Below are 16,060 nucleotides of genomic sequence, written 5' to 3'. Positions count from 1 at the left end.
TTCGGAGTCTGTGTCTCCTTCTCTCTCTGCCCCTCCCCCACTCACACCCTGTCTCTCTCTCAAAAATAAATAAACATTACAAAAATTAAAAAATATATATATTTTACTGGCAAGGCAGAATAATATGGTGGAGCTAGGCCTCCAAGTTTGAATTCTGGCTTCAGCACATATTTACTGTGTGTCTTAAGTGTTTTAACCTCTCTAGCCTCAGTTTCTTCTGTCAAATGGGGGAAAGAACCATCCTCAAGGTGATTAAGTAAGTTAACACTTTCGAAAGAGCACCATCCAGCACATAGTAGGCACTATACATATATACAGAATTTTACACAATCCCATGACATAGACCCGCGTTAATAGGGACAGTCCTTTTTATTATGAGTAAATGTTTATTGAGTTCTATACTGAATTCACCATTAGTTTTTAAAATATTATCCCAGTTGTAAAAATGAGCAGAACATAAACATAATCACTCTCTTGCCTTAGCCTTCCTTTGACTAATGAAATACATCAGCCAGTGCATCTGACCAGGACGACGGTTCAGCAGTATCGTTTACGTATGTCTTCAACATGTCCAAAGCGCCTCATGGCTTAAAGTTCCATGTAACCCAGGGTTAGGTAATCCGTTGCATTTCTGGGAGACCTCCCAAGAGACCTCAGACCACGTCTCCACCAGATGCTTAGAAACTGTGAATTACATTCCAGGGAGAAATGTCCCATTTTTTCAATTCTGCATCACTTAGTCTGTTTCTGGTATTCTGCTTTAAGCTCTCAAAGTACCCCTGGCAAGCCATATCATCACCAGCCTCACTGCCATAGTTAGTAATTTTGTAGTCCTTTATATTTTAAGGAGACACACGCACATCACTTCTCTCTCCTATGAAACCATTATTACCCTTATTTTATAGATAAGGAACCTAAAGTTCAAAAAAGGTAAAAATCGCTTGCCTGTGGACACACAGAATGTGAGCGACAGAACAGGACCTGGAGGTGGTCATCCCCCTCCCCCTCTGTTTTTATCAGCTGATACAAACTGTGAGGCAGCACTAATGGATACTATTAGGACCAAATGACTAAAATTGGTTAAGTGGGGGAAAAAAGCCATTTGCAAAACAATGTGTTTCATGTAAGACCATTTCTGTAAAAACATTAATGACAATCAGAATGGGGGAGGAAGTAAGTACAGTCAGTATACAGAGAAGACGGTTGTGCCCTGAAGATGCCTGTCCTACCCCGAGTAAGCGGTGGCTGGGATGGGTTGAGTAACTTCCCCAATTCCGCAAACGTTCATTCAGAAACTAGGCCTTGGACTTAGTCTCCAAATGGGCCTCAAAGTGGGCCTGCCGGCTCTCCTTCCTTTGCTTTCCCTGAAAGCAGAAACAAAATATTTTACTGCTCATTTAGTAAACAGAGAATTCCCAGATGACGCCAGTGTGGGGTTGGACACAAAGTTCTTGCACACACCACTTCCGCCCTCTCAAACCTGTGTTTGCATCCCGAGCAAACACAGCATCGCTGCCGGCACCAACCAGGTCACCGGGGTTCACATTCTGGGCTTTTACTCGGTCTTGCTGCTCCTACCGGTGTCTGACTGCCTTTTCTACGTTCAAATACTTCTGGAAATTACAGATGAAAAAATAACCCACAGCGTCTCAAAAAGTTAGAGACTGCCTTTTTACAGCTGCAGAAGCTTCAGTGACAGAGGCACATCTAGCACCTCTAATACAGTTCGGTTTGGAGGGTTTAAGTTCACGGATTAATTTGTAGGGCCGTATCTATGTCAAAAGGAGCCTCACGCTGCACCGCGTGCGTAATTACACCAATCCTCAGACCTCCGGTATTTCGAAAGGCCCCGATCTCCTTTTTAAAACACAATAAAACGCTCGAGAGAGAAGGCACACAAAATGCTGACTGTCGTGTTGGTGTCTCTCTGTGTTTTCTCCGCGTGCGTGCTCCAGGTGGGAGAGTTCAGAGCCCACGCCGCTGAGTGGACGGCAAACGTCACCGCCGAGTTCAAGGAGACCAGGAGGCGCCTGAGCGTGGAGATCTACGACAAGTTCCAGCGCGCCACCTCCATTAAGCGGAAGCTGTCGGCGGAACTCGCCGGGAACCACAACCAAGAGCTGACCCCGTGCAGGAGGACCCTGTCCGTGAATCACCTGGCCAGCGAGAGGGACGTCCTGCCTCCCTTACTGAAGACTGAGAGTATCTATTTGAACGGATTGACGCCCCACTGTGCAGGCGAGGAGATTGCGGTGATCGAGAACATTAAATAGCCCTCTCTTTGAAGAGCCTTAGGCGTAGCCATAGGTGAGGACTTCTGTATGCTCTTTAATGACTGTTGCTGGTAGCATTTTTTAAATTGTGCATGAGCTCCAAAGGGGGAAACAAAATAGATAACACCCATCATGGTCATCAACCATCAAGAGAATTTGGAATCCTGAGCCAGCACTATCTTTTTGATGACGCTTGTTGAACGGTCCACGTTCTTAGACAAGTGGAATAAAACAAGCAATGTCTGATGCCTTTCTGTGCCCAGACTGTTTTCCTCCCTCTTTTCCTAATGTGCCATAAGGCCTCAGAATGAATTATAATTGTTTCTGGTAATAATGTAGCTTTGAGGGATCAGTCCTTAACTTTTCAGGGTCTACCTAACTGAGCCTAGATATGGACCATTTATGGATGACAACATTTCTTTTTGTAAATGGCAAGAGATTCTTATGCAGCCTTTTACCTAAGAAATTTTCTGTCAGTGCCTTATCTTACGAAGAAACAGAACCCCTCTAGCTAATGTATGGTTTCTCCTTCCCCGCCCTACCCCTAGGCTCACCTCTGCAGCCCTTTATCCCACAACTCCCGTTTGAATACCATACCTTGCTGGAAACAGTGTGTAAAATGAAGTGATGATGCCCGAAGAAGGAATAGATGCCACATTAGATGGACATTGAAGCAACACTCAGAAATTCTAGCGTTAAAGGCACTGCAAAGAAATGAGGTGCACAGATGGTCCCTCTGAGTATTTATTTGACTCAGGTACCAGTGGTACATACACACAGTGTAATTATTTCCAGGCCGGTAAAACTGGCGGCTCCAAAACAGTCCCTTTTTTCCTGGCAGTATTTGGAATTTATCATTTAATAACTACATTTTTTAAAGGTGGAAGAAAAAATATATATATATATGATCTGATAGGAGAAAGCTGTCAGACATGGATAGTATTGGAGGTGATTTAAGACAATTGGTGTGAAAGAAGATAGCACGATAATGTGTTACGAGGCATTTGCTAATAAACATTATACTGCCAGCACCTATTTGCTTTTTGACGTGGAAGGCTTACACGATTTTCTTTCCCTGGGTGACTTTCGCCAGACAGGGGAGGTGACGCTGTAGCTGGAGTTGGGCACAGCCTAGCCTTGTGTGGGTGTCCCTCTGGAGCTGCGACTGAGTTTGAGAGAAGTGGAAACTGGGATCACTGTGATATATTGCACATGGAAAAAAATGCAGATTGCAGGCATAATTCATCTTTGACATTAGAGAAAAGCTGTTATAGCACAATTTAAATCTTGGGAGCTTTTTTTTTTTTTAGATAGAAAATGCTGATAACCCTTTTTAGTTGAATTTTATATCCTGTAACTCTTTGGATGTTTCCAAGATTCAGAAAAAACTCATTACAGGCACCTAGTAGATTGCTACTCTCGTTTATTTTCATACTTAGATCTGCTGTACATTGTATATATAATTTTTAAAATGCAAAAAGATGATTTCCCCAAATACAATTACAAAACATTTCTTTTATTCTGGGGAGTGACAGTGGTGGAAATATCTGAATAAGTAGCATTCAGATTAGGGTCTTAAAAAATAAACAGGATCTTTAAAAAAAAAAAACATCTAAATAGATGCTTATTTTCCAAAATTTAAATTTAAGCTAGACATGTAAATATTATGTAAACTTGTTGAAGGTACTTTTATAAACTTAAAAAATTCTAACCAAAATTTTAGAAAGTCAGGCTCTTTTAGAAAGAAAGCTACACTCATCTCCTCAATAACTGTTCTGAAAGTTCATATGGTGGAATGCACCATGTATAAACTGTGAATTGTATTGACAAATAAAGTTTGTAATTAAAGTCAGCATTTTCTGAGTGTCCTGCTTGCTGCTGAGAATGCAGAAGGGATTCTAGCTGAGTAGAACTCCAGGACGTCACTTTTCATGCTGAGTTTTCTGTGGCTCCTTCATTCATAATATTCAAGAAATATTTCTGATGCAGTATTACTACCCTTGGCAAATACAGAATGTTCTTCTTGGTGACTGTTAATCGAAAGTAAACATCCTGAAATTGCACTTTTGAAATAGGGTATTTTAAATTGCATATAAATTCAAGATTGTTTCTGTTAAATCATGACATATCAATAGCTTATTTTATCACTGTTAGACCCTGTCTTGACACTGAGTTAATCTGAATGCCAGAAACAGGCACCTGAATATTTTTTTCTAAGGAAAAAACAAAACAAAACAAAACAAAACAATAAAAAATCCTGGCAGTGTTGAAGCCTAAAGAAAGCAGTTGCCAACTAAATTTCTAAACCTCATGCCCCAAATATTTGAACATACCTTATCAGTGTCTTACATAAATATATTATTTATTCATCCCCATGCACCTTGATGCTCAGTAAATAGCTTAAAACTCGTTCCCAACATTATCCTCTAAATTGGGGAAAATCTAAGAAAAAGTGTGTATTTTATCAATTTTATTTCCTCAAGCTTTGTTTACTTAATTTGTAAATTTAAAATTACTTTGTTTACTGTGGAAAGAACATTGATAAAGGTTTTAACATAGTCTAGAATCTTCTAGTGAATTTTTTTTTTTCCAATAGACCAGTTTGAGTGAGTTTTGCCCTGAAGAATATCGGAGGAAAAAATTAAGTACTAGAATCAGCAAGGATCAGGAACTCTTTGATATGAAATCTTAGACATGGATTCTAGACAAGAATCCTCTACCTTATAGCTATTAAATGTAAAAGTGATTATTTTGGAGTTCTTTCAATTTCTCATACAAATCTATGTCACACACCCTTTTTTCAATAACACTTCACTCTTGTAATACAGGAAATAGTGAAACTTCTAAAGCCAGGAAGGAACTGAATAATTTGTGTCTTAGCCATCAAAAAGGTGGGAGCAGTGTGTTTGTAGGGCTTTCTTTCTTTCTCAAATTCTAAGGAGCATGTGATACACAAGAAGACTAAATCCCTCCTTTGTGTAAAAAATGTGTAGAATTCTTTGATTCTTAAGGCTAGACGTTCAAGCAGACTAAGTGAAATTTCAGATGGAATACCAAAACAAACAAACAAATTTAGCCATTCTAAAGATTTGATATAGCTATTTACGCCTAGGAACTCGACACCTAGATCAACTTCTATTTTTGTTTTCTTTTTTTTTTTTTTTTTAATTTTTGCTGTTCTAAGTAAAATCATAACTTATTTGTGGTTTGCATTCTTTATTAAAATGTGAGTACAAATTTGCATTTGTATAAAGTAAAAGATGTCTCTATTTGAATACTCATAATTTCATTAAAATTAATATATGATTTTGCTCCAGCATGAGTTTACTTAAATGTGTAAAACTTTCATAGTGAAACGTACTGGCCTTGCACATACTCTTGTGTCAGTTCCAAGAGGGAACCTGGTTACTTTTAATAGGTGGTTTTCATTGTGGTTTTAAGGGGAAATTTTCATAAGCCCCACGTGCTTCCTTCCTTCCTCCCACCCTACCATAAAGGTTTATCCAGCTATTTTTTTTTCACATTTTTATTTATTCTTGAGAGACAGAGACAGAGCACGCGCGGGGGGGGGGGGGGGTGGGAAGGGGCAGAGAGAGCGGGAGACACAGAATCTGAAGCAGGCTCCAGGCTCTGAGAGGTCAGCACAGAGCCTGACACGGGGCTCGAACTCATGAACTGCAAGATCATAACCTGAGCTGAATTTGGATGCTTAACCTACCAAGCCACCCAGGCACTCCAGGTTTATCCAGCTTTTGTTTCACACTTGACCCTTCCCCACCCAGATCTCAACTACGGCTTCCCATAAGGCAGGGATTAGTTCCAAGGACCAGGAGTTTCGGCCCTGCTCTTTTATTTGACTCAACACTATTTGTTCACTAAACCCTAGCTGTTACTATTTTTAATATTCATGAAACCATTTGTTATTTTCCTAGTATTAGCATTAGAAAATATTTTCACCGTGTTATGCTTGTCTCAATATACAACTATTTTTTTCTTTTCATCTGTCATTCCTGTCCAAAGTATTTCTCACTGCCTTGTCTTTATTCTTTCTCTTTTGAACTCAGACTTGGATTTCTCTCTGACCCCAACACCCATGTATCCAATTTCCATTGGAGATCTCTACTTCTCAAAGGCATTTCAACACATCCAAGACTCTCCTAATTGTTCCCCAGACCTGACCCTCTTGGTGTCACCTATTTCAACAAATGGCACTGCCATCCATTTGGTTGGGCATTCTCCTTGATGTCTTCTCCCCCTCAACTCCATAACCACCTTTCACCAAAGCCCTACTGTCTTGCATCCTGAAAATGTCTTGAATTTGTACACAGCCACTATGTTTATCCAAGTTACCACCATAGATCTCCCCTTGTACTAACTGCTTTTGCATCATTCTCTGCTCCTGTCATTGATGGTAGAGTGCAAATTTCAATTTAAGTGCGCTACTCTCCAATTTAAGTCCACTGTCTTTCAATTTTATAGAAGACCAGAATCCTTCACATGGCCCAAGGCCTTCTGGTCTGCTTTATGCCATCATCTTCAGATTCATCTTGTATCACTCCCTAAGCTTCTGTATCCCAGCCCCGCTGGATTTCTTTTACATTATGCTGATGCTGTCCCCTTGCTTGGAATGGTTGCTCTCCTTTTACACCTCAACCTTTTTCACCCAACAAACTTTTACTCATCCTTCAGAACCCAGTATCACTTCCTTTGATAAGCCTTCCCTGACACCAATACAGGTACCTTTACAATATACTATATAAAAATCTTACTCCTTTCCCTCAACTTATGATTAGATATTCATCACTATTCTTATTTGATTATCTGTATTCCCCACTAGAACTCATTTGTTTTAGCTTACTAAAATTATTACTTTTATTTCCAGATCCTAGCCAAGTACATATAGCAGGTTTCCAAAAATACATGGTGAACAAATAATATAAAACAGAGGTTTAATTGTTCTAACAGTCTGAGGTATACTTGTGTGTAAGTATCCCAGGTTTTCAAGCTCCACAGACATTTGTTCTCTTCTACTGGGTTACTAATAAATGGGATACAGATAGCAAGTTACTTCTCCTATTAACTTACAAGCTGACTCATTGTGTAGAAAAAGATCCAAGCCAATTGTTCAACCAGAGAGACTTTTCAGTTGGCCATACGTTTACTCCTTGTAAGCAAAGGTTTCGTTATTTCCATTCCCCAAATTTGGCTTACAATAGATACCACTGAAATTCTTCAATTATAATTTAATCTTGAAAATTTGTTTAGAAATTAATCATAAAAATATGTTTGCTAATACTAGTAAATGGATGCCTCTTATTAGTAGAAAACTAAATACACATTTCTTTCTCCTTGCCAAATGAAATTCAGCTTTTTCATGTTTAAATTTATAATCGGTCTGGGAAGAAATCCATTATTGGGCACATTTTGAACTGTATCCAATAGAGAATATTAGTCACTTACATGGTATAATTTTGAAATTAACTCACAGGATAAACATTGGTGTTCATGTAGTGCATGCCTGGATTTTGCAGATGGTATTTCTTTTTATATACTATACAATTAATAGGGAGTAGTATGTACATGATTTTTATTATACTGTCTACTTTATCTAAAATATTTTAAATATTATTGACATTAGACTGTATGTTTATTTATTTTTATTAAAAAATTTTAAATGAGCATCAGTGGCAATGTCTGGTCCAGATTCAAATCTTATCATTGCCCATGTGTTTCAGAGTTGAAAAGATAAAGTATCAAGATACTGTCAATACATCTAATTAACTCCTCTTGTTTCTTAGGCACAGAAATTCAGAGTTTACATATGCATTGAGGAAACTTAAGATTGCCGGTCTAGATATATCCAAGTAGATTGGCCAAGTGTATGACTCTTTTCAATGATTATGTTGTATGTACAAACAAAATATTACCCTGCTCATGGCTTACCAGGTCAACATGTTTCAAGAGCCTTTATTACACCAATTACTGGAAATACCAAGACAAATAAATGTCTGCTCTCTGGGAGATAGCAGTCCCATGGGTAAGAGACTGACATGCAGCACAGATACACAGAATCTTCTCAGTGCTGAGGAGCCCTGAATGAAAGATTCTTGCCTTTTTATTGACTTGGAAGGTTAAGGCACAAGGGAAGGGGGAAGGGCTAACAGTGGGAAGTTACTGAGTCAGGGTGGAAAAAAGTGCCTCAGCTGAGGCCCCAGTAAGGAGGTCCCTGTATCTGAGTCTTTGACTGCTACTCCCTCTGGAAAATCCCAGTGGGCTGGCTGTGGGAAGAATGGCTTCCCCCATGATGCCCGCCAGGCGAAGCCTTGAATCTAAGTGCCCGTGGCTGAGCCTGAAAGATCACACTAGGATTTTAGTCTGGAGCCAGACTCCACTGAAGGAAATATGATGCCTGTCTGAGAACTTTGGATTTTACACTGGAAAAGACATTTCAAACATTAAAATGGGGAGTGATATGAATCAATCTGCACTTTCAGAATGATCGCTCTGGCAATGGTATGGGGTAGATGCTAAGCAGAAAGAGCTGGGAGGAAGTCAGAGGAATCTGCAGCAGTCCCTGAGGAAGGGATTCGGGTCTAAACCATATGAGGTGCACTGGGAGACACCAGTGCATCCACCATTTTTATCTAGGATTAGGAACATGGGGCTAGGGGAAAGCGGGAGAAGATTCGAAGGGGAGACTGATACTTTGAATTTAAAGTGACTGCAGGGTCAACCAAAGTGAAAACCCTCACTGGGCAGTTAGAATACTCAAATGCTCTCAGGTCAGGCATCCCAGCTAGAGAAATGAATGTGGGAATCACTGATGTTAGAAGCATTTCACGTTAACGGTGAGAAGCTGAAGTCACCATAGTCCATATTGTTAAGTAAAAGGCCCCTTCTAAATGTCAATCCGGTTTTGAATGATATATGTCAGTTGTATTTCATTGTATTTCATTTCAAGTATTTCATTGTAAGTCAGAAAACCCTCTCATGTGAATTAAATAAAAAGGTCTTATAGCATTTTCAACCTAAACATTAATCAAAGTCTACATTTTCTTTATGGTAAACAGTTTTTACCAGCAAAACATTTGTATATATATAAACATATTTATACATTTTATATATATATATATATATATATATATATATAAAATGTATAAATATGTTTATATATATACAAATGTTTTGCTGGTAAAAACGTTTATATATATATATATATATATATATATATATATATATAAATGTTTATATATGTATGTTTGTCCTTCATTTTGCCATGCTTACATGACTTCATTTGGTTCTGCTAATCTTAACATGTTCCTAGGATATCCTCTTTTCTTGAAAAGGAAAAATAAAAAAATAAAAATAATTAAAAAATTAAAAAAATAAAAATAAAAATAAATAATAAAATAAGAATAAAATAAGAATAAATAATAAATATATAATAATAAATACTAAATAAATAATAAATAATAAATTAAAAAATAATAAAAATATAAAAAATAAAACTAACTCATGCATTAAAGTAGAAAAATACACATGAAAATGGACATGACAACTTTGGTGGACAGTGTTGGTGCTGGAGCTAGATCCCCAGTTTGCTGGGCTGCTGGTCCCATGTCCTGATGTGCTCAGTGTTAGATGCTACCCATTCACAGCTGCCCCCTTTTCTGGAGAGCAACCTTCTGCAGATCAGAAGCCACCACTGGGAGGTTACCCAGCCCCAGCACCATACTGTGGGCGAGGCACAGCCAATAATTGACATGAGGATAACAAAAGGCAGATATACTTCCTTAAGGTAGTACTAAGTCTGTGCTGAAACCAGAGCTCTCTGTGGGACCAAGTTGAGGCTAGTCTCCAGCTGAGACCACATTCTTGCTTATCACCTTCCCCTCCCTCTCCTACTTCCCTCACTCCCTTTCTCCTGAGCATGCACCCCCAAATATCACACGCATCTGAATCCCTATCTCAGACTCCATTTTGAAGACAACTTTAGAAGTTACCTACTGGAATAGAAAGTCAAGTCCAGGGTAAAGAGAAATAAAACACAGACATTTCAATACAGAGGTGATGACTCCTAGCCACTTAATACAGCTCCCAGTGTCTAAGCGGCCAAAGTGAAAAGTAAAACACTTATTAGTAATTTGATTCTCATTGTCTATGATGAGACAGTATATCCGTGTCTCATGAACACAAAGCCATTCTAGGACTGAGTTCTAAAAATAAAAGTTTTACATGGGGCTTCATATAAGTAACAGAGAGAGATGTAGGAGAAACAGAACACAATATCCCTACAAAAATGTTATCGTGGATTCCATGATTGTTCTTTATGTTAGTTCTAGATATAAGACAATGGCATCAATTTTAGTTTAGTGAAAGCATTTCTTCTGCACGGTCAAAATAATATGATTCAAGTGCACATCTTTTGGGTATGTGCCTTGGTAATGTTTTAAATTCCCATAGCAGCAATATTTTACAAACTTCAGTGTCTCTAAGAATAACCAGAAAATTGGATTTTAAAAGGAAAATTTCTGAGTCCTATCACTGAAAAAGCTTTTAAAGTGGGTATAGAGTAAAGCCCAGAAAACTGCACTTTCATGCATACCCCATCTGCCAGTTTGTCAAGATCTACATTTTGAGAAACAAATATAGAACACTAGGTAGAAACAGTTTCTCAAATTTTCATTTATATGAACACAGTTTTCAATAAGAATTGGAGAGCAGAAATTTTGAGGCGTCATTCTCTGATAGTTGACTGAATTCCTGGCATGTGTATTGTAAATTGAGTTTGGATCGGTAAACTTTATAGATTGAATATGCAGATGATAGGTATGAAATTTTTTGGTGAACGTGGAGGTCAGCCAAGTTTGACATGGCTCACAAGGAGGTTGGCCATGAGATGGTCCTCTGTTGAGATTGGTTAAGAACAAGAAATGAGTCTATTCACAATTCATTTGGGAATTTATAGAACCTTCCTTATTGTTTATAATTAAAAACAGGGGCACCTGCGTGGCTCAGTCGGTTGAGCATCTGACTTCGGCTCGGGTCATGATCTCGTGGTTTGTAGGTTCAAGCCCCACATCGGGCTCTGTGCTGACAGCTCAGAGCCTGGAGCCTGGAGCCTGCTTCGGATTCTGGGTCTCCCTCTCTCTCTGACCCTCCCCAACTTTTGCTCTGTCTCTATCAAAAATGGATAAATGTTAAAAAAAAAAAAAGTTTAAAAAACAAACTTTTCCCTAGAGACAGTTCCACCCTCACGTTTGATCACTATTCTGCATTCCATTTGGGACATTTTTTTTTCAGGTATAATTCTGAAAAGGGTAAGATTTGAAATGGCAACATAAGACACAAAAATACTGAATGCATTGAAATGATATCGTCGTGGCATAGGCTAGAGAAATCTAAAGATTTTTTCCTTGGCTTCAACGTTACAAAGTGAAACAAGCTGGGTAAACCAGTCACAAAATAGCTAAATTATAGAAGTTCAAACACACATTAACTGTGATTAAGGAAGAATGGTTAACAACAAAATACAACACACAACTTGGGAAAATTTAACAACATGGCTTCCAAGTAGATCAGTTTCTTGACCTTTGTTCTATTGATATTTTGGACTGGATGATTCTTTGCTGTGGGCTGAGCTCTGTACATTGTGGGATGTTTGACAGCCGTAGTAACCTCTACCCACAAGAAGCCAGCAGTATCCCCTAAACTGTGAGTACTAAAAATGTCTCCGGAGGGTGTCATAGGTCCCCTCAAGATCAACTGCCCCTAGTTGAAAACCACTGAGCCAAACCATTGTATTTGATGTGGTAAGGAGTTAAGTAATGTCAACCAAGGGGAAATCACATTACAAACACCTGACGAAATATAGGAAGTTGAGAAATTCTCACAAACTATGGAATGCTGTTAGAGATTTGGTACCAGTGGAAATTTTGTTCAAACCAACAGAATGAAACCAATGAATTAGAACACCTAAATTGCCTGAAAATTTCTCCTGAGTTAACTTGACCTGCAGGATTCAGTGCTAAACAGAGACTTTTCATGATTAGGTTTAGATTAAGTGGAATTAAAGTCTTTTTTGACATTGTGGTCTAATATTCTTACATTGTTCATCTATGGGCAGCCATTTTAACCAAGGTCTGATAGTAAGCAGTTCCGTCTGCTATGCTTGCCGCAAGCCTGCATTAGTTAGGTCTACATTTTGGAAGCTAGTGGCCTAGGAATAAGACTTTCTCTTTTACCCTGAGAGTCACGTAAATCCTCTTTGAGCCTTTTCCCCGTGTGTTCTCTGAGGAAGCCTGCTGCAATGGTATATTCTACTTTGGAAAGGTCTAGTCTCATCTGAATCCAAGTAGAAATCTCCCTCAGCAAAACAGCACTCTTGGTGTCTCAGTGTAGGAATTAAAAAATACATTTCCTATTAATTTGTGAATGCTGTCCTCATGGCAAGGCTGAATTTTAAAGGCTTAACATTTGCAATTTGATAATTTCTTGCAATCAGCCATGGAACATGACCAACATTACAATGAGGTATTCCAATTTTCACGAATTATTTTGGCAATGGCTCTTAGCAGAAAAATACTTAATCAGAACTTGATCATTTTCTGCCACGTAAGTATAGCAATGCCATCTGCACACTGTAGGAAATGCACCACAGTTCAAAGACGGGATGATTTTGACTTCTGCACCCTACTTAACCAAGTGTATCAGGGCTTTTTCAAATTTATTTAAATTGATTGCTCTGAAATTGTAACTCAACTAGGTGGATCTGATCTCTTGTTAATGTGGCTGTGAAGAATCAAAGCTCTATGTCAGCCTTTCTCAAAAATATTTAGTTAAGCACTATCCATTAGTTTTCTTTGGGACAAAAGAATGTTCGGTGGTGGAAAAATTTGAAGGTCCACAACTAACACCACCAAGCTAAAAGCTTTCAGAAGTCTTACAGTAAAGAACCTGTATTCATTAGGGGCACCTGGGTGGCTTAGTTGGTTAAGCGTCTGACTGTTGATTTCAGCTCAGGTCATGATCTCATGGTTCATAAGATCAAGACCCACAACAGGCTCTGCACTGACAGCACAAAGCCCGCTTAGGATTCTCTCGCTCCCCCTCTGTCTCTGCCCCTCCTCCATGCAGGCGTCTGCGTGTGCATGCACCCTCCTGCATTTGCACACACTCAAAATAACTAAATAAACTTTAAAAAGAAGAGTCTTCATTAATCAATCACGCCCAAATTTGGCAACTTAAAACAGACATTTGTTATCTCGCAGAGTTTCTAAAGATCAGGAATCTGGGAATGATTAGCTGGGTGGTCTGGCTCAGGGTCTTTCATGAGGCTATAGTCAAGCTGTTGGCTAGAGCTGCAATCATATGCAGGCTTGACTGGGGCAAGGAGATGAATCTCAAAGACGGCTCACTCAAATGGCTGCTGGCAGGAGGCCTCGGTTTCTTACCACATACATCTCTTCACAGCACTTCTGAATGTCCCCATGACATGGCAGCTGGCTTCCCGCAGAATGAGTGACCCGAGAAAGAGAAAGCAAGCAGGAAGCCACAGTGCTTCTGATAATCTATCTTGTGAAGTCACACACAGTCACTTCGCTTTTATTCTATTTGCTGGACGTGAATCACTAAGCCAAGCTAACAAAGGGAGGGGAACTAGGCTCAGCACTTTGAAGCGAGCATCAAACAATGTGTGGACATACTGTACTTTGAGCCACCACATATGGTTTAACCCATCATTTTCTTTTTTTTAACCACATTAGTTTCTCTTACCGTAATACTTATTACTATGGCTAATAATCCTGAAGAATGGAAGATAATTAGGGAAATACTGGGTTACACTCTTGGTTTTCACTCAAGAAAATGAGGACAAGGAAAAAATTACACATAGATTATGTGTATATAAATGTGTAATTCCACAAAGCTCATCTTTGGTTTCTTCTTTTAAGTTTATTTATCTTTGAGACACAGACAGACATGGTGCAAGTGGGGGAGGGGCAGAGAGAGAGGGAGACAGAGAATCCCAAGCAGGCTCTGCCCTGTCAGCACTGAGCCCAGTGTGGGGCTCGAACCCATGAAATCATGAGATCATGACCTGAGCCGAAACCAAGAGTCAGAAGCTTAACTGACTGAGCCACCCAGGTGTCCCTGTTTTCTTCTCTTCTAAGTTTGCAAATATATCTTTCACATTTTTAGAGGTAAGTCAGTTAACTAATATTCCTGAAAAAAGTTACACAAAGAAAATGCCACTCATTGCTCACATAACACGTAGATTCTATGTACAGTCTGTTGTGGTTGGAGGCACTTTTATTCTAGACAAAAGGATTTCCCTAACTTCAATATAAAATGGTAACAACTGCAGGAAGGATAAAGTAATGGATGATTATGGCCTCTGGGAGCATTCCCTTGGACAGCCATTGAGAATTTATAAGTATAGGAACCTTCCAGACAGAAGTCGAAGGTACATTTATGCACAGACCTGTTAGACACTGATACTGTCAATTAAACCAACCGAACTTGACTGCATATTTAAGAAAATCATTTTGGGTTTCCAAGAGAAGTTTAAGCTTTTTGATGATGTGAGCTAATGAAGTAATTTAGGGACAGACCATACATAACCCATTCTGCATTCTTTAAAAATGTACATCTCGAAAAAGAAAAGGAAAACTCATTATTATTTTTTTTAACGTTTTATTTATTTTTGAGACAGGGAGAGACAGAGCATGAACAGGGGAGGGTCAGAGAGAGGGAGACACAGAATCTGAAACAGGCTCCAGGCTCTGAGCTGTCAGCACAGAGCCCAACGCGGGGCTCGAACTCACGGACCGCGAGATCGTGACCTGAGCCGAAGTCGGCCGCTTAACCGACTGAGCCACCCAGGTGCCCCAGAAAACTCATTATTAGAAGTATATGTTACACTGGCTCTTCACAAGTGACTTTCATCCTACTTACAAATTTTCATGGAATAGTAACTACACTTCCAGTGAAACAGAATCACTGTAGCAAAGGCAGGAAATCATACCTGTACCTCACTGTAGAAATAAAAGCAAAAATGTCCTATTTTTAAAGAATATTAAGTATAAAAGAAAATATGCATCTTTTCACTACTTTTTATCTTGTCCTTACTTTTTAAAGGACATCTGGGTGAAAATCTCTGTGTGACTCTTTTTTAGGTTTGCTTCTGCTACCAAGAACCATTTCAGTAGGCAAGCATATTCTACTCAGTCTTGTTCCCCAGTTGCAAAAAAGAATTGTTTAGCATTCAGACCCCAAGGGACTGGATTATTAGATAAGAAAAAAACTGAACATGACAGGACTGACCCAGAGGCAGGGAAGATTCTGGAACAGCCCTGGCACTGTTGCTGACCATAAATGAAATATACCCAGGAATCATCCTTTACCTTTTAAACAAATCTATATATATGTCTGACTCTGAAATTAGATTAGATGAAACCATCTCAAAAAAGTTGGTAACCACAGCATATCCAATTACATCTATTCAGAAGCCATATTTCTTTCTTTCATCAATTAAAATTAATAGGGGAGACTTTAATTAGTGCCAGCCCTCTGAGAATGCAGAATATGAAGATTGATACAGCCTGGAATATTAGTGGTTTCAGGAGTCTCATTTGCCTCCAAATATACTTCCCACTGGTCTCAGACCTAAAGGAACTGTCTCTTGAAACCCAATTAGAAATAGAATATATTTTCAAAAGAAACACAAATATTACCCCAGTGTTTTTAAATTCTTCTAACTTCTGGGATATTATCCCAAAGAAATAAGG

At 38.9% G+C, this 16,060-nt stretch overlaps 1 protein-coding gene across 1 annotated transcript in view; it reads left to right on the top strand.

Annotated features, from left to right (window-relative positions):
• KCNK2 (potassium two pore domain channel subfamily K member 2) overlaps positions 1-2,808 on the top strand; it is a 122,052-nt gene extending 119,244 nt beyond the window's left edge. Inside the window, exon 7 of the mRNA XM_042976744.1 lies at positions 1,956-2,808. Within this exon, the coding sequence (XP_042832678.1) occupies positions 1,956-2,273 (318 nt within the window). The 3' untranslated portion in view covers positions 2,274-2,808. The remainder of the gene's footprint in view (positions 1-1,955) is intronic.
• The last annotated feature ends 13,252 nt before the right edge of the window (positions 2,809-16,060 follow it).

This window comes from Panthera tigris, chromosome F3, assembly GCF_018350195.1.
Source record: "Panthera tigris isolate Pti1 chromosome F3, P.tigris_Pti1_mat1.1, whole genome shotgun sequence".
NCBI classification, from domain to species: domain Eukaryota; kingdom Metazoa; phylum Chordata; class Mammalia; order Carnivora; family Felidae; genus Panthera; species Panthera tigris.
Note: the sequence above shows the minus strand (reverse complement) of the source record. Positions and strands in the feature narration are given on the sequence as shown.